This window comes from Pteronotus mesoamericanus, unplaced genomic scaffold (assembly GCF_021234165.1).
Source record: "Pteronotus mesoamericanus isolate MK-2021 breed Mesoamerican mustached bat unplaced genomic scaffold, CSHL_Meso_final scaffold_118, whole genome shotgun sequence".
In the NCBI taxonomy this organism is placed as follows: Eukaryota; Metazoa; Chordata; class Mammalia; order Chiroptera; family Mormoopidae; genus Pteronotus; species Pteronotus mesoamericanus.
The window spans coordinates 11,950,692-11,973,285 of record NW_026555301.1 but is presented as its reverse complement, the minus strand read 5'-3'; the positions used below and the strand labels follow the sequence as shown (position 1 = coordinate 11,973,285).

Sequence of the window (22,594 nt, the reverse complement as noted above, 5' to 3'; positions counted from 1 at the left end):
TATCCCTTTTACTCCTTACTTTGAGTTTTGATTTTATAACTACTGGCTCTTAGTTCCTTTTATTCCCTCAAAGCATGCGTTTCATGCTGCTGATTAGAAAACTCGGCAATGCAGGCCAGTCAGTATTGTTAGGACAAGCATAGAAGAGACAGAACACACCGTGATCCACCTGAGGCTGCTTTCATAAGTAGGATGTGGCCTAGGACATAATTATAATTAAGAATAAGTGATTAAAATGTTCCATAGATGAAGCAGGTCACCTTGTTAGATGCTGGAAATAACTGTGTAGGAACCATGCTAATCATTTCCCATAAATTAAATGATTTAATGTTTTAATTGTACTTTCAGAAATTGAGGACCAAACTTCACAGAACCTAGCAAGTAATGAGGTCAGAATTCAAATCCAACTCCCTCTTACCATAAACCTCATGGTTTTCATTATACCATGTTCTCAATAGTGCCTATTTGTGATGCTTTAAATGGAAAAGAAATGAGGCATAGCAGAGCCAAAATTCCCACATTAGGTCATTATTCTAGCTCCTGTAGCTCCCAGTCCTCACCCCGCCCACCCCAATACACACATTGTTATAATTAAGGCTGATTTCTCTGGGCTTATGTTAGCGGCACTCATTTAGAACAGTGAAATGTACCTATCAGGCAGCCATAATGTTCATTACATGTATAGAATCAAGCAAATTTCAATCAAGCCTCTAGGGTGAATGGAATCACTGATATCCATGTTGGTCTGTGCCTAGAAACAATGGATTTGAGAGTGGGAGCAAGAACAGGAATTTTCCAACAGTCCCCACAATTCTATCCTAAGGACTCTGGGAAGAATAGCTGATTGTGCATTATGTTATTTATAAGTGGGGTACTTCTAGAAATGAACTCATATTACTGGGTGTGAGAGAGATTTATTCTGATATTTTCACTTGAAATAATTATTAGGTAAGCCAAAGTCATGGTAGACATTATTAAATCTTTTGGACCTATAAAGAGAGTGGTGTCACAATTACTGGCAGTTGAATGACTGTTGAACTAAAAGCATTTTATTACATTGGCGAAAAAGTCTGTTTAGTTTTATGTATGAAGTAGAAGGCACATTTTTCATTTTCATCAGTAACTTGCTTCATTTGGATATTTTGAGTGTGTCAGCTATCTCCTGCTATTGGCTTCTAGTGGGTAGAGGCCAGGGGTGCTGTTAAACATCTTTCAATGCATAAGACAGCCCCACAGCAAAGAATTATTTGGCCAAAATGTCAATAGTACCAAGAAACTTTTGGTACTTGCAAACCACTTTTGACATAGTCAATCAGTAACAGCACCTTCTCCATACACTGCACAATCTTCTTTTTTTTTTAAGTTTCACTTGCATTTTCACCTTTCTTGAAAAAATAAAACATAATATGCAAAAAATGTTGCATATTTTCTTTCACCTTCAATATTAAAATGGCCGCACAAAAATTCACCGATTTCAATTTTTTTAAAATGCATGCTAATATGACAGCTGTCACAATTCAATCTAACAAAATAGTTTTGAATGAAGTTCAAGACAACTAAGCATTTCTAGAGCCATCATATGGAAAAAACTAACTGAACTTTTTGGCCAACCCAATACTTCCTGTATCATATTCAAAAAAGTATAAATGGGCTATTTAGACATTACTCTTTGCACCCTATGTTTCTGCTCCTAGGTAATAGAAATTGGGGACACCTGGGAAGTTCGTTTTTTTCTTTGGGCATTGAGATATGTACCTTGTTTATGTACTGAGAACTTAATGTTAGTCTACTGTGGAAGACTCCAAGCTAATGTTTACTGACCACTGACTTTGCTACGTGCTTTTAAAAGAACTTTACAGGTGTTAACTCATTTCATTCCCATAATAAAGCTATGCAGAGGGTATGTACTATTAGTAAACAGAAGCCCAGAAAAACTAACTTGCCTAAAGTCACATAGGTAGAAAGCAGGAGAGCTAGAATCTGAACCAGCAGTCTGATTCTAGAGCTTCTTCTCTTAACTATCATGATAGAGATGCCAGTAAGACAAAGAAATCTGCTGAAGGAACATCTGGAACCCCTGAGAAGTAGTAATTTCTTTTCTTCTTGGAAAGTTGTCATCTACATATAATACTTGGAACGGCTGCTATCTTGTGAGTCACAGCTGAGAGCGGTAGAGTAGAAAGATGGAAGGCGCTCAGGTTTTTGAGAACATCCTTGAGCAACTGAATTATCTAATCCTGGAACTGCTCTACCTCTGGAATTCTTTTCATGTGAGGTAATGAATCCAATACTGTTTAATCTACTTTAGTTAGGTCTCCTGTTACTTGCACCAAAAAGCATTCATTGATACACATACATATAAGCATAAATGCAACCTAAGACTCATGACCCCTTTAGAGATGCTAAATACTTGCACCATGTACAAGTTTTTGATTCAGTCAATAAATATTGAGTGCCTTCCATATGCAAGGTACATTGCAAATTTTGAACTGAACAGGTTGGGAAGCGCAGGTTTCTACATCTCTGGAGGTTATAATCATGAGGTAAATGTGGTAATGAAAGTTGGGGCAGGCATATTTAGGGAAGCTGTCATGAAGACTACTCTAGACTAGGAGGTTAGCTAAGGCTGTAATAAAATAAAACAGGAACATGCATACCAGATTAAAAGAATTTATGCCACATCAGTTAGAATCACCCACTTTGTAGGTTTGTATGTATTTAATTGGTGATATGTTTTGGTTTTTGTCATATAAGAACTGTAAATACAGTGTTGTATCTATAATAGTGGTTTATATATATTTAGGTAACTTCATAATAAAATAATTTAAATCAATATTGAATATCAGAATATTTTTCCTTTTAAAAGGAAATACTGCAGCCAATTTTGGAGAAGCAAACTAATATAAAAAATAAAGCAAACGAAAGGAAACCAAGGTATTTGATGCCTATTTCTAGCTGTTTGGCAGCCCTCTGTGACAGGAATTCCATAATTTGTAAAATATGATTCATAAGGAGTTGCAATGGAATATTTGAGTGTTTAAATTAACGAGGAATAAATTTTAAGAATCCCCGTAATGCTGTAAAAGTTCCAGAAATTATTCACAAGTTTTCTATAACAAAGAAAATGGGCAAAATAGAGGGGGTGGTTACAGGACAAGCCACACAAGAAAAGAAAGCTGAGAAGGAAAAAAATCAAGAGGCAGTAAGTGCCTAGCAAATTCTCCGCAGCAGGAAACATTGCTGTGCATATTACAGCTGTTACTGAGTAAGTACTTGCTGAAATTTCCAGAGATGACCAAACATCCAGAAGGAATACAATTTTTTTTATTATGGTAAATTTCTAACATGTACAAAAGTACTGAGAATAGTACGGAGAACTATCGCACGGTCTCAACAGTCGACCACTCTTGGTCAATACTGTTTCATTGATAGCTCTCACTCTTCATTATTCTGAAGCAAACTCCAGATACATTATTTCACCCCTATATAAGTCGGCACATATTTTTAAAGCCAAATAACGGGAACCAAAGCATTCTGGGGTCTATGCATAGCTCAGTCGGTGGCAGCCTTCCGTATCTTCAATTCCATAATCTGTAAAATATGATTTATAAGGGGTTGAAATAAAGTATTTTTTAGAGTAATCACAATAAAAAAGGAAATGATTAAATCCTTACAAGGCTCTCTAGAAGGGAACCTCACCCCATAAATCCAGGTCCGTGTGTCAATCCCCAAGAGCCGAAGACGCAGCTCAAGGCCGCTTCCTTTCAAGGCTGCGACCCCAGCGAAACCCTCAAGACCTGACCTTTTTAGGGCCCCAGTTCGTCCTCACTCCTCCCCTCTCCCGGGAAATATCCGCCCCCTGGGCCCCAGCATCCTTCGCGCGCCCTCGCGCGCCCCCGCTGCCTCTGCGTAGGGAGCGGCTTGCGGCTCCTGAGGCGTCAGGCCTGGCTCGGGGGCGCGCACGCTGTGCGTCCCGGACTCCGGGGATCCTCGCCAGGCGCTGCTGGGAACACCACAGTTTTGCCCGCCATGTTCTTCTCCGCAGCTCTCCGGGCCCGGGCGGCTGGCCTCACCGCCCAGTGGGTAAGGAGGCTCGGAATGAGCCCCGGCATTGCCGTCCCCTTTCTCCCTCTTTCCTTGCCTCCTTTCATTGTGAGCACACGAGAGTCCCAGGCTTTGGCACAGGCTTGCAGACGGCGACAAGGACACTGCGGCCTTCGTCCTCTTCCCCAGAGAGATTGCTGCAGCTCCACCGCCAGCTAGGAGCTCCGAGGGAGGGTCCGTGGCCTCACGCACAGGGCTGGGAAGTTTGCACCTGATTTTGCAAAGCAGAGGCTGAAGAAGGGGCTGCTCGGTCTTCTGTTTTATCCTGTTTCACTCTAGCGCCTGGGTCGGCCAGATCTCTTTCCAAAAGCCCCGCTCCCGAAAGAGGCAACTTTCCTGTCAAGCCCAGTGACCTTGTTGCAGTCTGGTTGCAGCGTTTTGGAGAGAACTCTGGAATTGTGGGTTCTGGCTTGATTGTTTTATGAGCGTTTCCTTAGGCCAAGGAAAGGGTGACTACAGTGTTTCATTTACTGCATTTGTACCTTGCATATCGGAAAAGTTCGGTAAATAATCGTAACGAACGGGGCAAGAGAAGAGCACTACAACAACTGCACAGCAGGATTTTAGCGCTTGAATGGCTTTTTTGAGATCCAGGTACATCTCATACTAGGCAAGGAAGTTGAATCTCAGGCTGAAACACTCAAGTTGACTTCAAAATGCAGATTCCAGAAATTATTATAACAGGGCATTTACTGGAAAGAAAGCCTTTTTGTCCTTGCAGTAAAATAGGGTGAGGCAGTTCTCAGGAGAAAGGGATAGAAATAGTTCCTAGTAGTATAGAATAAGTTCAGGCCTTCAGAGTTACACCTGAGTGTGGATGGAACTTCACTGCCTTTTCTCTCTTTGTGACCAGCTATTCTTCTCACTTGAATGTTCTCAGTTGTAAAAAGGAAACATTTCCATTTTGCACAAGTCAGTCTTCTAATAAACGTTTGAGGTCATATTGTGGGTCGTGCACATGTTATCCACATAACAATGTGGATAATAACTACAGGTAACCTTTGGTGACTGTATGCCAAGCACTAGGTTAAATATTTAAATTCTAAATCTCGTTTATGAGATTGGTACTTTTATTTCCTTATATTATTACATAATCAGACTTAGACCATCCCTGTTCCTGTGGAGTTGATAGTTTCAGAGGAATTTTGGATTAAGGTCAATATACAGTATAAAAGTACAGTGTTAGGGCGTGAATAAGGTCATTAAATTTGGTCTGAAGGTGGTGTAAGATTTTTTCATGCAGGCGATAGTAACAGATTGGGGAATGGGGTCAGATGGATGGAGGGTATTCTAGGTCGGAAAAATAACGTAAGAGACTTAATAAATAGTTCGCGAGAAAAAGCTTGATGGTGTGAGAAGCCACAGTGTTCCTCCACTCCATTGTCGGAGATAAAGAGTTCCAAGATGAAGTGAGAGAGGTGGGCTGGGCCCAGATCTTAGAACTCTGTTGCGTGCCATACCAAAAAATTTAAATTTATTTTAGAGGCAGTGGTGAGTCAGTGAAAGATTTTAGAGGAACGGAGGGATATGGTCAGGTTTCTGTTTGGGGTAGATCACAGGATGGAACTGAAGGTGGAATAGTTTGATAGGAGACAGAGGCAGGGAGACTAAATAGATGAGAGGCTCTTGCAGAGCCCCAGGTGAGGGCTGAGGAGGATCAGGCCTTGTCTACCAGTAGAAATGGTAGAATTAGAGTGCAAATAGATTTTAGTTTCTAATGTTTCTGAGGGAAAAGAGGGTATAAATTGAAAGGCAGTGTTAACAGTGAAAAAGAACAGTAATAGATAGCAGAAGAACATTTTTACAAGTTTATGCAACTTTCTTTTTCCTTTTAACAATCATCACCTGGTATGTAGTATATGCCCAATAAGTATTTGTTGAGTTGACGAATACATTTAATTTTTTATTTATTTTTTCCAATTTTTTTGAGAAATATTGGACATCACTGTAGAATTTTAAGTCGTACAACATAATGGTTTGATTTGTAAGTTTTTCCACAAATAATGCATTGTAGGAAAAACACAATGTTAAGAATGACAAATAAAATAAGCTCAAAAAATGAAAATCACCCTTAGTCTCATTAACTTGGAAATTACCAAAATGTTTAACATTTTGAAGTGCAATTAATAGACCTTACAGAGTTTTTTAAAATCCGATGATATTTTTCACACTGTTTTGTAACCTGTTTTTTTCCCATAGTACATTTTGATCAGCTTTCCTTATCAGTAAACATTTCTACAGTCATTTTCAATGCTGCATAACATTCCATTGTATGTTCTGTTACTTCTTTAACTGGGCCCTTCTAACTTTTACAAATGGGGTGTCAGACCTAGGAAAAATCAGGAAAAGTGTGAATAAAGAGGTCCCTGATAAAATTGCTTTCCTAAATGAGAAACCTGTAAAGGAACCATTTACATTTTCAAAGAAATTGCTTATTTTCTTGTAATTTCTGCTTTATTAGCTAGCTGCAGTTGGCATTTCAGCTCACCATTGCTTAAAAATTATCAAGAACTTAGTACTGTATCTAGAAGTGCTTAGAAAACACTAGTTGTGACCTCGAACATATTTCTTAATCTCTTTGATCCCCATTTTTCTTTCTGTAAAGTGCAATAATACTTTATTGATTGTCAAGAATTGCCTAAAAATTGTGAATTATGGATCAGTAGATACTCAGAATGGACTTACTTTCTCCTTTCCTTCATTAACTGCCTATGACTTTCTGTAATGTTGACATCACTGTACAGCTAGTCACTGCCTCTCTCCTAAGCCACTGCTTAGTGTAGTAGGCATGAGAGGGTTGTGGTGGCATTTTCAAGGATTGTGTTTTCAGTTTTAAAATTTTTATGTTTCATTTTTATATTTTCTTTTTATCATTTCAGTCATTGATATTTTCCTTTATGTCCTTAAGCATGGTTGTAGCAGCTTTGAAATTGTTTGGCAATTTCTATTGATTGTCCTTTTTCTTGGAAATGGGTTGTTTTTCTTTGTTTTTGTTTTCTTTTCTGTGTGTTGAGTAATTTTGGATTATATCCTGGATGTTGTGAATAGTATGTCATAGAGGCTTGAGATTTTGTTAATTCTTTCGAAGGGTTGTTGTAGGCAGTTAACATAATTGAACTCAAGCTGCAATCCGGCTCCCTTGTGGGTAGCAACTCAAATATTGGTTTAGTTCTTTGAGCAGAGCTGCGTGGAGTCTGCATCATGTGCATGCATGATTTGGGGCCATCCACAACATTTGGGGCTTCTCCTCGCTTGCTCTTCCTTTTCTGGGATTTCCCACTTTCCCATGCCTGCGATTGTATCAAACTCATCTATGGTTCTTCAGGCCATTAAGGTTGCAGGTTTTCTCTTAGGGTTTTAACTGCCTAGCACCCGATTGACTGGGGTCTGCCTTCAGGCTAAAAGATGTAAGGAACCTCTGCGGGGCCCCCCCCCCCCCCCCCCGCTGCAAAAACACTTTGTTGCCTGCTTCAAAGTATAGGCTCCTCTCCTGTGCCTGCATGCACTTGGTTTTTCTCCAGTGCCTTCAGAAATTTTTTTGTTCTTTTATTTATTAAAGTATTTTTTCCAGAGTTTATAGTTGTTACTCAGTGGTTTGGATGGATAATATCTACTCAAGTCAGCTACACCAGAAGTAGAAACTTCTTTTGTAGAATGAAATGTTTTCTCATTCCATTAGAGATTTTTAAACCTGATTTTGCAATGTCCCAGGATATCTACATTTTGCCTTAAAGACTCTAAAGGAGTTCTTAAAATTAAAAAAAAAGAAAAAGGCATTTTTATTAGTTTTCTATTGCTATAACAAATTACCACAAGTTCGGTGACATGACACAACACACATTTACTGTCTTATGATTCTGTAGGTTAAAAGTCTGGCATGGGTCCAGCTGGTCTAAAATTAAGGTGTTGACAAAGCTACATTTCTCTCTGGAGGCTGTAGGGGAGAATCTGTTTCTTGGCTTTTCCAGCTTCTAGAAGCTGTCCTTATCTGGTGGGTCATGGCCTCCTTCTTTTCTCTTCAAAGCCAGAAAGGGCCAGTCAGGCTCTCACAGCACATCACACGGCGTCATGTCACGTCACGTTACTCTGACCCTGCTTCCATCTGCTGGCACACATCCTTCTCTGACTGTGCTCCCTCTTCCACAGTTTAAGGGTCTTGAGATTACTTTGGGCTCTGATAATGCAGAGTAATCTCACTATTTTAAATTCTACTGATTAGCAACCTTAATTTCACCCGCAGCTATACTTCTCTTTGGTTGTCTATACTAACATTTTCACAGCTTCCCAGAATTAGGACATGGGTATCTTTGGGGCATCATTATTCTGCCTGCAACAGCCTTAAACAGTTTAGTAAAAAGAGACAATGAACAAATTTTTAAGTCTATTCAGTGAGTGTTGGCAGGCCATCAGCACATTACAAATTCAGATCTTTATATTGGAGGTGTGAACTCAGTCCCCATTTCAAAGATACAAACAGTAGAACTTCCCTTCTCTTTGGGCACTATTTAGTACTAGGACAATACATTGTATAATAAATTATAGGTTCATTGACAATGTCAGTCTGGTTTTCCATTGTGAAACTTTGATTTACTATTTTTGGAGTCAGGTCAGGAAGCATGTTACACATCAGTGGTAGGAAATTTCTTTCATTCAATAAATATTAAGGACCGTGTTTACACACTCCAATCCCTATTCCCTCCACCAATCCCCCCATTAGTTCATGTCCATGGGTTATACATAAACGTTCTTTAGCTACTCCATTTCCTATACTATTAACATCCCCCAGTCTATTTTGTAACTACCAATTTGTACTTCTTAATCCCTGCACTTTTTCCGCCCATCCTCCCTCTTCCCCTTCCCAGTTGATAACCCTCCAAATGATCTCCATGTGTATGATTCTGTTTCTGTTCTGCTAGTTTGCTTAGTTTATTTTTTAGATTCAGTTGTTGATAGTTCTGAATTTATTGCCATTTTAATGTTCATTGTTTTGATCTTCTTTTTCTTATATAATTCCCTTTAACATTTCATATAATAATGGTTTGGTGATGCTGAACTCCTTTAGTTTCACGTTGTCTGGGAAGCGCTTTATCTGCCCTTCCATTTTAGATGATAACTTTGCTGGAAAGAATAATCTCGGTAATAGGTCCCTGCTTTTCATGACTTTGAATACTTCTTGCCAGTCCCTTCTAGCCCGCCAAGTTTTTTGAGAAATCAGTTGACAGCCTTATGAGAATAGCGTTTTAATTATGATGTGTCTTGGTGTGTTCCTCTTTTTGTCCATCTTGTTTGTGCTTCCTGGACTTGTAAGTCTATTTCCTTCACTGAATTAGGGAAGTTTTCTTTCATTATTTGTTCAGATAAGTTTTCAGTTTCTTGCTCTTCCTTTTTTCCTTCTGGAACTCCTATGATTCAGATGTTGGTACATTTGAAGATGTCCCAGAGACTCGACTCTATCTTCATTTTTTTAAATTCTTTTTTCTTCCTGCTGTTCTAATTGAATGCTTCTTTCTTCCTTATGTTTGAAATCGTTGATTTGATTCTCTGCTTTATCCCCTCCACTGTTGGTTCCTTATAGGTTTTTCTTTATTTCACCTACTGTAACCTTTATTTCTGCCTGGGTCTTTTTTGTGCTGTTGAAGTACCCAATGATTTCCTTGAGCATGCTGATAACAGTGTTTTGAACTCTGCATCTGATAGGTTGCTTATCTCCATTTTATTTAGTTCTTTTTCTGGGGTTTGTTCTGTTCTTTAATTTGGGTCATATTTCTTTGTCTACTCATTTTGGCAGCCTCCCTGTGGTTTGTTTCTGTGTATTGGGTAGAGCTGCTTTGACTCCTTAGTCATGTGGCCTATTGTAGAAAAGTGCACCTGTAAGTTAGAGAGGGCAGAGCCTTAGGTAATTGCCAGGGCAGGCAACCTATGTCACTGCTCTGTGGCTCTGTGTGGGGGAGGGCTCTGAGAGGCAACAGTGTTGCTGCCTGGCCCGGGGAGTTTTGCCAGAGAGGAAGCTGTCTCCAAGTACTTACCCTGCTGTCAGTCACTTCAATTTTCCATATATGCCACTGGTGCCCTCCGTGCTGTTGCCCTGGTGCTGAATTCCAGAGGGGATGGATCTGTTTAAGTCCTAAGTCTGTTGTGAACCCTTTAAGAGGAGTCTCCTGAGAATCCCTCAGTGTCTTCTGCCGCCCCAACCCCGACTGGTTTTTATAGACAGAGGGTATGGGAACCTACCTTCCTGGAGAACCCTCCACTGGATGGGCTGGGTGAGCTGGGTGGTCTCGAGGGCCTGGATCCCTCGCTCTGAGATATCCCTCCCAATTTTTATCTACCACACAGGGATGTGGGACTGCCCTTTCTGTGTCCCTACGCCTATCCATGCCACTCTACCTCTCTGGGCATCTCTGCCCCTGCTATCCTTCTAGATGAATGTGGTTCTTTAAATCCTTGGTTATTGGACTTCCATACAACTTGATTTTTTGACAGTTCTGGGTAATACTTGTTTTGTATTCTAGTTGTAATTTTTGCAGTAGTTGTGCAAGGAGGAGAGGCATCTTTACCTATGCTTCTATCTTGACCGGAAGTGTGATATTTTATTTCTTTATTGAAAGTGTCTGACATCGATATTATAATGAATGTAAAGTAGGTGAAGTTCCTAAAAATAACCCAAAACAAGGGAACTTTGAAATGGTCATGTGCTAACTTCATAAAAATGAGGGCTAATATTTATCAGTTGACCCTCATTTTGATTGCTTCCTTTGTTATACAGTGTCTGGCACAAATAACAGCCCTTTTGTATTATAAAATCATAAAAATGTTATTCTGTAACATAACAGTATCACAGTCAAGCACACTATATCACATTTTCAGTGAAATGTTCAAATTAAAACTATAAATTATTACACCCATATTATTACCCTACCAACCACACTGAAGCAGGCTTTATTTCTGCTGGCTTGTGTATAAGCAAAATTTTTTAGCCCTTTTTCTATTATTTTGAAGAAGTCAACTTCAGTCATTGAAATTCAGTTGCTCAAATGCTGTACAATTTCCTAGATTTAGATTTTCTATAGGAACAGAAGAGTGGCATTTACTGTATAGTTTTTAAAAAACAGTAAATAGCTTGATTTATATAGAGCATATACATGCATCCTTCTCTGTCTAAGTAGAACATAGAGAGCCAAAGGAGTCAGGCATTTTCATTTCTAACCTGTTTGCTTATATATGCGTGCCTGGTTTTCTTCATTAAACTCCTTGGTTTCCTAGATCTACTCTGTCCTTCTAAAGCAGTGATTTTTAACCGTTTTCATCTTGTGGCACACATAAACTAATTACTAAAATACTGTGGCACACCAAAAAATACATTTTTTGTTTATCTGACAAAAATAGGTATACATTTTATTGATTTACAAAAAATAATAGTAATTATCTACCATTTTTGCTCCAAAGTGACTTTTTAAAAAAACCAAGCGCCTATACTTGTATTAAAGGATTTCTGGTGCCAAAATTAACCAATCAGACACAACCTTATTTTGCAGTGTGACCAATAAGATACAACTCTATTTTGACCTACACATTTATGTCTCAAGACAGGGCATTTACTCTGGATGGCTATTGTTATTGTGTTGGCTATTGTCCTTTTTTTTTATTTTTTTATTTTTTTAATTTGACAGTCTTAGGGGAAAGAGGTCAGTGCCCTTGACTAAATAGGTATTGCATGTTTTAAAAATTATGGCAGCACACTAGTTGAAAATCACTGTTCTAAAACTCTAGTAACTTCAAATAATTACATTCAAGTGGCTAATAATAAGGTCATGACCTTTGTTGTCGTTAGTACAACAGATCTAATGTGACTTCTGCCATTAATTAGTGATGTGACCTTTGTTAAGTGTTCAGAACCTGTTTAAATGTATTTTTTGGATATAATACATTTTATGAAAGTTATAAGGATTAAATAGTATCTACAGAGCTTAGTGTCTGACGCATAGTACTTCTAATAGTAAATAATAGGTAACAGTAATATAGTACGTACTATTTGCCAGGTAGCACTGTTAAGCACTTTACATGGATTCTCTCTTTTAATCCTCACAACAGTCCTGTGAAGTATGTACTGTTATTTTTCCAGTTTCACAAATGAGGAAAGTGGCTCTGGAGCTGGGCTTTTAACTTCTTTGCTGAATTGTCTCTATGCACATAGGGTATTTATGGAATCTTAGATACGTGATACATACCAATTTCCGAGGTATTAGAATGTGAAAATGTGGTTTTCAGAAACAGTGAAATTGACTGTTCTATTTGGTATTGGTCCTTTTCAACATCATATGCACCATCAATAGGATGGTATTTTAAAGGTTAGTTTGGTGACATTAGGGTGATTTGGATTGGGGAAGGGTCAACTAGAAAACTTTTAGAATAATGCACAGACCTGAAATAATGTCTGAAATACAGTGATGATAGTAAGAGAGGAAGAGGATCAAGGACTTTTCGTTTTTAAAAGTTGAAATGTGATACACATACATGGCAAATAATTCCAACAGTATGCAAGGATATATATTATAGTAAATATAAAATATATGCTATACATTAGGAGTAAAGGATAAAGATAAAGGCAAATTTATTAATATATGTTGCATATATTATGAGTAAATTTCTCTCCAACTCCAGATCCTTCGTCCCCCTCTCTAGAGATAGCTACTGTTAATTGTTTTCTTTTATAATATCTCTATATTCATATTATTTATTCCTTTATTCTTTATATACTATTCTCTGTATTATAATACTTTCTATATTTTGAAAAATCAGTACAACATGGAGACTGGGGTATTTGTAGATTTGACCTTCTTGTCAAGAACTGTGAAGGCTCTGAGAATGTACTCTACTTGTAAGCAAACAAGTTAACTAGCCTCATCTTCATGGATGCTGGCTGAGACTCTTGGGTCAGAGACAGAGGACTTTATTACTTGGAGCACAGCAGACGTCATGAGCTTCATGTTCATGTTGGTTCCCCTTGACCTTCAGAGCCCATGGGAGTGACATGGAGCAGCCCAGGTGAACACTGTACATCACCACAGAGGAGTCCAACCACAGCTGCAAGAATATCTGCCCAACTTTTGCCCCAGAGGGATACATTCTCTACAAAAATCCTTGATGAGATAGTCTGAAACAAAAACTTTTAGTTTTTAGTACCTCTGATCAGAAGATGTGCAGAAACCTGAGACCCTTGGGAAATTGTCTATCAGCATTACTTCCTCCTTTCCCACTTTAAGTAAAAAGAGAAATTTATATGTTAATTTCAGTAGGGAGGAAGGAGATGGCATTTTTCAACTATTTAAAATACACTTTCATGAGAAAAATCAGCTGTCTTATGTGGATATAAATAAAAAATAAAAATAATGTGCATCGTTCTTCTCTCTTTTGCGAGAGTAGGACGGAGGAGTGCTGAGTGGTAAAAGGAAAAAAAATGAGGTGCAAAAGCAAGAAACTCAGTAATCTCTTCCTTTTTGTGTCAGTGGAGAGTGACTCATTGTTAGAGTTAACTAACAAAGCCTGGTATTTTTTAGTGGGGGGCTTATAAATAAATACAGTTTATTCTTTTTTAACTTTTATTTATTTATTTTTTTACTGTTATTCTATTAAAGTTGTCCCAGTTTTCCCCGTTTGCCCTCCTCCACCTATCCCTCCCCACCCCCCTCTCCCACAGTCAATCCCCACACTGTTGTCCATGTCCATGGGTCATTCATACACGTTCTTGACTAGTCCCTTCCCCTTTTTTTCACTTACTAGTTTATTTTATTCATTAGATTCCTCTTATAAGTGAAATCATGTGGTATTTGTCTTTAAGCAACTGGCGTATTTCACTATTTAACTTAATAAGTGAATTTGGCAAAGTAGTGGAATATAAATTCAGAAATTGATGGCATTTTTGTACACCAACAATGAACTATCAGAAAGAGAAACTAGGGGGGAAAATCCCACTTACTATAGCAACAAGAAAAATGTGTACATACACACAAAATGAAGTACCTAGGAATAAATTTAACGAAGGAGGTAAAAGACCTGTACTAGGAAAACTGTAGAACACTGAAGAAAAAAATGGAAGATGATGCAAATAAATGGAAGTATATACCATGTCCATGGATTAGAAGAAATAGCATCATTAAAATTACCATACTTCCCAAAGCAATCTATAGATTCAATGCAATCCCTATTAAAATACCAATGGCATATTTTACTGATCTAGAACAAAGTGTAATTTTAAATTGTTTAATTCTTTAAAATGCAGTTGTTTAAATCTTCCACTTTTCATTTTTTAAATACTTTATCCACATGTCAGCTAAGCAGATAGGGTAATGTTTTAACAGGTTATATAGTACTTTCAGGGAGACTTCATTATTTAAACCTCAAAACACTCCAATAAATAAATATCCCTGTTTTATAGGTGCAGAAATTGAGGCTTAAAAAGTTACGACTTGTGCAGGGTTATATGTTAGTAAGTGGCATAATGATGGGCTACATACAGATCTCAAAAAAGAAATCTGAAACTCTGTTGTTTTTTATTTTTCTATAACTTAGATGCTTTTTTCTAACTGTTCGCAAACAGTAATAGTCTGTCTTCAGTGGTTTGGACTTTAAAACACTTTATTTTAGATAGAAGTGTCTCTGTGTATGTAAGTTCACGTACATGTACTAAATTACAGTTTGGCCAGAAAGTGCCTCAATAGATTTTCCAATATGTAGCTACGTAGCCCTGAAGATCAATTTTCAAAACTGTCTTTTTTTCTTTTAATTTTAAATAAAGGTATGTGACAGAATAGGAAGGAAAGGATCAAATATTGAAGTTGTTTTAACTTTGAGATTGGTGGTATTTTATTTCATGTAAAGGCAAATTGGAAGGAAAAATAGGATTAACGGTAGAGGTGATAATTTTTGTAACTGAATAATTATTTTATGTCATTATTTTTAGGAAATAGGATTTTTTTGTTGAAATTATTAATACTTAAAACCTCCCTATGTTGGGCTTTTTAGTTGCTTGTTTTTTGCTATAACAAATTAGAGAAGACATTTTTATGTAAATCATTATACTCATTTTCTACTATTCTTTTTTTTAAAGATTTTATTTATTTATTCCTAAAGGGATTAGGGAGGAGAAATGGAGAGAATCATTGATCAGTCACCTCTTTCATGCTCCCAACTGGGACCTGGCCTGCAACCCAGGCATGTGCCCTGACCAGGAATCTAATGGTTCGTTGCCCGATCGCTTTGCAGAATGATGCCCAACTGAGCCATAATAGTCAGGGCTTTTTTTCTACTACTCTTTAGGATAAATTTCTAAAAGTTAAATTAAGTTAAAAGGTGGAAACTTTCTTTGATGTGTCCATACATGATGCCCATTTACTTTGTTAAAAGTCTATCAATTTTTACCTAATACACAAACATGCCCATCTCTCCATACACACAACAGAATTAAATGTTATCTTTTAAAATAACTCTTTGCTAATTTGATCCTGGAAATGTTAACTCATTTAAAGTTGCATGTTCTTAATTACTGGTACGTTTATTTGAATTTTGTGACATTTTTGTTCATATTTACTCATTTTTCTCATTGATTTATATGCATTCATAACCTCAAGCTGTTAACTTTTTGTCATCAAACGTGTATAAGATTCTAGAGTCATCAGCATAGAGTTAATAGATGAAAACAGGTAAGTTCTCAGTGGCAAAAGGTCTGTAAAGAACATAGAGCAGAACTGAGCTGTGAAGACACCTACCCTGAGGGAGTGGATAAAAAGCCAGCAAAGTACGCAGAAAATGTTGGGTTCAGAAGTTAAGAAAAGAGTGGGTTGGATACTTTCCCTACTTGTAAATTAATCCTTCCTTCCTTTATTATGAAATCTTGTTTTCTCTTAGAATTTAGTTGAGTAACTCACTGTTATTCAGTAAAAATTGTTCTTTGATTTAAAATATGTATGTATATATGTCTTCTCAGATAAGGTAGTTGTAAGTACTGTCTTCTAAATGGTAGTTTTAATTTTTCAAAGCTTTATGCTGATGTTATTATAATGTTATTTGGGCATTATCGCCTTCGTTTTATGTTTATTTCAGTCCAGGTTCTGGACAGGCAAATCAGGGATATAGGCATAACCGTATATTTAATTCACAGATTAACCCTGCAGCGATTTGAGAGAAACTGAATAAAAATACAAGAACATAAAATGTCTTCTCAATATGTTGCATTTTTTTTAATTGTCATATATTTCAGACACAAAAAAATATAATAAACACTTTGTATCCACTTGCTGCCTAAGAGAGAAACAAAACCTAGATAGCTGAATTCCCCTTGTGTACCACTGGTCAACTGAATTCTCTTCCTGATTATCCTAACACTGTTGCTTATTAATCTCGTGTTTTATACCTATATCTCCCATTCTGTATCTGGGGTCTTGTCTTGTTAATTAGAGCAAATGCTCTATGTAAACTTAATTCTTTAACTGAAGTATTATTTGGACCTAGAGAACAGGAAAATACGATTGTATTATATCACTGCCTTTACTTCTCTGTTATGTTTGCCTTCTTTGAATTGACTAATTCTTTACCAGTTCCATGTTTGGTTTAATCCAGTGTTGTACCGTCTGTGATTAGTATAACTCTGGAATCCATATTTATGAACAATAGTTGGATTGCTTTTCGGGGGAATAGAGGATGGAGAAAGTAGAAATGATGGAAGGAGCAACAGAGCAGAGAGAAATGAAATGCATTGAAGAAGGAAGTCAGTTGTTTCTTCCAAAACAATTGAGTATGATCAGCCTACATAGCATCCATCATAAGCAGTTTTCTGAAACTACTTGTATAGCAGAAGTTTCTAAACTAATTAAATAAAGAATTAAAAAGGAAGATATAGTAGACTCATCTGTACAGCGTATATGACTCATTTGTACAAAATGAGAATATGTTTATGAATGCACTAAATGAAAGCTGACATCCACCTTGATTCAGACAAAAGTGAAAAGGCAGTAAGTTAATGGTATATATATTAACTCTTCCAAATGTATGTCAACAGTATTGTAGAATGGATACACAACTCAAGATCTGAGTTTGGTACTGGTTCTTCCACTAACTCATATATGACCTTAGGCAAGTTAGTAACCTTACCTTTGGATCTCCATTTTTTTATACCTCCCCTAAAATAAAATGGGTGGGGTGTAGGGTGGTAGACCATATCTCTTAAAATCTTTTACTTTTGTAAGTTGATTCTGTTGTTTTTAGTTATGGATCTTAAAGTATTGCCATGTGAATATGAAAAATTTCTTAAGGATTGTGATTTACTAAATCTTCCTAAAATTTTAGGGAAGACATATAAGGAATTTGCATAAGACAGCTGTGCAAAATGGAGCCGGAGGAGCCTTATTTGTGGTAAGTTACTAGATTTCTTCACAATGAAAAGACCCGAAAATTTGGGTAAATCCATTGTAATAATCCAAAATATCTTAAATAGCCATGTCTTTGGTATGTCCTGGCCACTGTGGGAATTTAAATGCAGCTAATTAAATTCACTACTTTTCAAAAGATGTGTGGTTCCAGCTGAACCCCTCTCCAGTTTAAGTTGGTATTAGGGCAACTCTGAGAATAAGAATTTAGATTCTTATTTGGTGAAATTACTATGAGTGATCCCTAACTCAGTTTCACACTTTGAGTTCTTAAAACTCGGTCATTGGCTTGCTGAAGATTCTGAGGCCGCAACTTGGGGAATTCCAAAATGGCCCTATTGATTTTAGTAATAGGGTGAATACATTGGCAGTTGGCCTTTGTATTTTTGGTTTCCAGGGTTTAACTACAGGTAAAGGTCAATGACCTCCCTACCTTAGTTGCACAATTCAGAAAGGATAAGATAATTTATTCCCCATCTCTGATAAAGGTATGGTTTTCAGGTATTAGTCTGGTATTGTTTAAAAGCAATTTACTGGACTTACATGATTTAGAGTTAGTGATACAGTTTTATAAACTGAGTTATTTCCAGGGTGAATCTTAATGTTAGTCGGCATACTATTGATAAATAGATTCCTGCTTTATATTTTATCATCTTTGTCTAAAAACATTATGTATGACACATGTTTGAGATCATTGTCCAGAGTTTTGATTTTTCCTCTTTTATATCCTTAAAAGAAGAACCAAGAGTTAACATATTAAGAGATTCAGTTCTATGTTCATCTTACATACAAAACAGTAATCAGTGTAAGTGATCATCTCATTGTGACTCATAAGATTTCCTGTTGGCATGCCATTTCTTGTCCGTTTTTAAAGAGGGCTTGCTCTTTTATGGAGAAAAAATAAAGCTGCTTGCTGTTGTCTAGTTTCTGTTACAGAAAACTAGCTGTTGACTAGTTTCTATTATGGGAGAAGATGCTGCTTTTGCACCTTCCCTAAAGTAGTGAGTCCCTTTGACAATTTGACACACTCTCTTTGGAAAAATGCATGTATGTTCACATTCAAAATTCCACCTTCGTAAGGCTCCCAGTAATTAGTAATGTTTTGGTAATTACATAAGAAGATCTTATCCTCTAATTAAGTTGGGTAACCCTTTGGTTTTTTGGTCCTAAAGCTACTTCTCTTAAACATTAAACGGTGATTTCTAAAATTTTCTAAAATTTTGAATTCTGCTAACATTACTTTGGGAATCATACTCATCACATGTGTATTTAATAATTGGTTTAGCCATTCTTTTTGATGTGGGGATAGATTGATTTGTATCTGTTGAAAATAAATTGAAGAGATTAAATGATCAACAATAATGTACAAAGTTACTCATACTTTTGAGGAATTTTGATCATTTTGGAATATATTTTTTCCTTTTGCATAGCACAGAGATACTCCTGAGAATAACCCAGATACTCCATTTGATTTCACACCAGAAAACTATAAGGTATGATGAAATTAACATTATAATTAATGTACAAAATATTTAGTATCTTCCAGGTGTATAAAAACAGGTGCTTTTTCTTTGATACAGAGAATAGAAGCAATTGTAAAAAACTATCCAGAAGGGCATAAAGCAGCAGCTGTGCTTCCAGTCCTGGATTTAGCCCAAAGACAGAATGGATGGCTTCCCATCTCTGCTATGAACAAGGTACTGAATTTATTTTGGCTTAGCTCAGAAAGAGGTGAGATTGTGTATGATAACTCCCTTATGTAGAATTTTCTCTGACAGTCACTGATGTCAAAATATAAGAGTTTGAAGACCTTTAGTCATTTATATGTTTCTTCAAATTATGTTTGTGTTTTTGTTGGTTCCCTTAGTAATGCATAGAACTGAAAAGGTAGGGTTTTCATTTTTATTTTTTTATTGTTTATGCTATTACAGATGTCCCATTTTTTTCCCCCTTCACCTACCCCAATCCAGCCCGCTCCTACTTCCATAGTCAATCCCCACACCATTGTCCATGTCCATGGGTCCTTCATGTATGTTTTTTGACTAATCCCTTCATTTCTTTCAACCAGTCCCCACCTTCCCCCTCCTCTCTTAGAGCTATCAGTCTGTTCCATGAATCCATGCCTCTTGTTCTATTTTGCTCATTAGTTTATTTTATTCATTAGATTCCTCTTATAAGTTAGATCATATGATACTTGTCTTATACCGACTGATTTATTTCACTTAGCATAATAGTCTCCAGTTCCATCCATGCTGTTGCTAAAGGCAGAAATTCCTTTCTTCTGCTGTGTCGTATTCCACTGTGTAAATGTACCACAGTTTTTTGATCCAATCATCTACTGATGGGCACTTAGGCTGTTTCCAAAATCTTGGCTATTGTAAATAGTGCTACTATGAACATAGGGATGTATAAATTCTTTTGAATTGGTGTTTTGGGATTCTTAGGGTATATTCCCAGCAGTGAAATTGCTGAGTCAAAAGGCAATTCCATTTTTAATTGTTTGAGGAAACTTCATAGTGTTTTTCACAGTGGCTGCACCAGTCTGCATTCCCTCCATTAGTGCACCAGGGTCCCTTTTCTATACATCCTCGCTGTCACTTGTTTTTTGTTGATTTATTAATGGTGGCCATTCTCACAGGTGTGAGGTGATATCTCATTGTTTTAATTTGCATCTCTGATGGCTAGTGGTGTTGAGCATGTTTTAGTATGTCTGTGAGGCATCTGTATGTCCACCTTGGAGAAATGTCTGTTCAGGTCCTTTGCCCATTTTTTAATTGGATTGTTTCTTCCTGGTGTTGAGTTGTATGAGTTTTTTATATATTTTGGAGATTAAACCCTAGTCTGGTGTACAGTTGGCAAATACGTTCTCTCATATAGTCATTCCTTTTAATTTTGTTTATGGTCTCTGTAGCCAAGCAGAAGCTTTTTAATTGTGATTTAATCTCATTTGTTTATTTTTTTTCCTTTATTTCCCTTGCCCTAGGAGATATTTAGCAAAAATATTGATAGATGAGGTATCTGAAATTTTACTGCCAGTGTTTTCCACTAGGATTTTTATGGTATCTTGATTTATATTTAAGTCTTTTATCCATTTTTAGTTTATTCTGGTGTACGGTGTAAGTTGGTGGTCTAGTTTCATTTTTTTTTTGCATGCACTAGTACAGTTCTCCTGACACCATTTGTTGAAGAGACTCTCCTTACTCTGTTGTATGTTTGTGCTCACTTTGTCAAATTGAACATAAAGACATGGGTTTATTCCTGGGCTCTATTCTCTTCCATTGATCTATGTTGAAAAGGTAGAGTTTTTTTAATAATCATTTCCAGAAGTAGGAAAAGGCACTGTAGTGAGGTTTTCTTTTTTCCCCCCTTTTGAGAGAAATGGCCACAATAAAGAGAAAAGATTCCAAATGTGTGTACAGTCATACCTCAGTACTCGTCAGCTTCAGATCTCGTCAAACCTTGTACTCATTGCAGTTTGATGAGAAAAAAATGTTTCAGTACTTGGCGCTTGCTTGGAACTTGTTACACTTGCTAGAATTTGTATGAGTCACGGCGCCGCCCCTAAGAGAAAATATTTCAGTATTCGGTACTAGTTGGTTTCGGCACTCACCAGTTTGAGAACGAATAACAATGAGTACCGAGGCACCACTGTAATTTGCTGTCACAATATTCTGAAAATTAATGTACTATTTAAATACTAGAATTACAGAAAAAAAGAGTCTGCTCATAGCAAATCATGAATCTTTTAAATATTTTTTTATCTTTGGCAACAGGCTTTAACAAAAATTAATATATAAAACATAGTATATGACTTAATTGTGGCACCTTGGAATCAACAACCTACAGAAATGCTATGGATGACCAATTTAAGTAAAGTTAGTCTATTCATATATAAAATTCATTTTTTTACAAATTGTATTTCCAACATTAAATCCAATATCAAGTTTATTCATGTTCTATTACTATAACTACGTTTGTATGGTATTATTGTACAGTGTATAGTTTACAAAGTGGTATACAAAACTGTATATTATTTGATTCTTATGAGAATCACAAAACTAATAAACCAATGTGATATAATGGAAAATATATTTGACTTTGAGCTAAGAAGTCTTGATTTTCCTCTGGACATACTTCCTTATCTGAAGTGAAGATCTTTTCCAAATGTTACATTATGATTTCTAAGTGATAAGAACTTGGGAACTATTTTCAATTCAATGTGTTTTCTACTTCACTGACTCTTGCAGAGATTGTGCTCTACTTCATTCTTCTTTTTCACTTTCTACATTTTATTTGGTCTATTAGGCTGGACTGTTACCATCTTTCTTGGAGAATAGGAATGTCTTCATTTATCTAATGGAATCTCAAACGCAGATTTTAGATTTAGTTCCTTGATCTCTTACTTGCTTTGTACAGTACCCGAATACTGTTGTGGACTGCGAATGAATATATATGTCTTTTTTTTTTCTTTTTTGACTATGGAAAAATGTTAAAAAGCAAGCTTGGTTGATTCTGTACTCAGTAAACATAGACAGGTGGGTTGTTTATTTTTTTTCAATAAATAGCATTTCTTTGGGGTTACAGATTGTTTTCCATATTATAATAGCCAACTTTAAATAATTATTGAGGTATGTTTTTAAATTATTGATACTTTTTGCAAAAATTTATGTTTTTAATAATGACAGGCTTATTGGAAGTCTTGCTGAGTGGCAAGTTTAGCAGAGCAAAATAATATAAATGAGAAACTAATAAGAAAACATTTCAAAAATATTATCCTGTTCTATTTTGAATTGGACGTTTATGTGTGAAAAGCAGGTAAATAGCATATAGGGAGTAGAATCAAGATTCTTTCTGCTTTACAAGAGTGTTACTGTTTCTCTCCAACCCCAGAGAAAAGCCCAACCCTACAACAAAAACAAATCTTGAAACTCATGCCTTAGTTCCTTAACCATTACTGTGGTTCATAACAGCAGCCCTAGGGAAGCATTTTCAAATTAGACATCAAGGCCTTCCAGTGGTAGGGTTCCAGTATGTGTATTTTCAGGCTCCAGCAGACATATTTTGAGAGA

At 36.6% G+C, this 22,594-nt stretch overlaps 1 protein-coding gene across 1 annotated transcript in view; it reads left to right on the top strand.

Moving 5' to 3' along the window:
* Positions 1–3,891: 3,891 nt before the first annotated feature.
* Positions 3,892–22,594, top strand: part of NDUFV2 (NADH:ubiquinone oxidoreductase core subunit V2) — a 37,520-nt gene continuing 18,817 nt past the window's right edge. The window contains exons 1-4 of the mRNA XM_054587369.1: positions 3,892–4,083; positions 17,446–17,511; positions 18,956–19,018; positions 19,106–19,222. Coding sequence (XP_054443344.1) covers positions 4,030–4,083; positions 17,446–17,511; positions 18,956–19,018; positions 19,106–19,222 — 300 coding nt within the window. The 5' untranslated portion in view covers positions 3,892–4,029. The remainder of the gene's footprint in view (positions 4,084–17,445; positions 17,512–18,955; positions 19,019–19,105; positions 19,223–22,594) is intronic.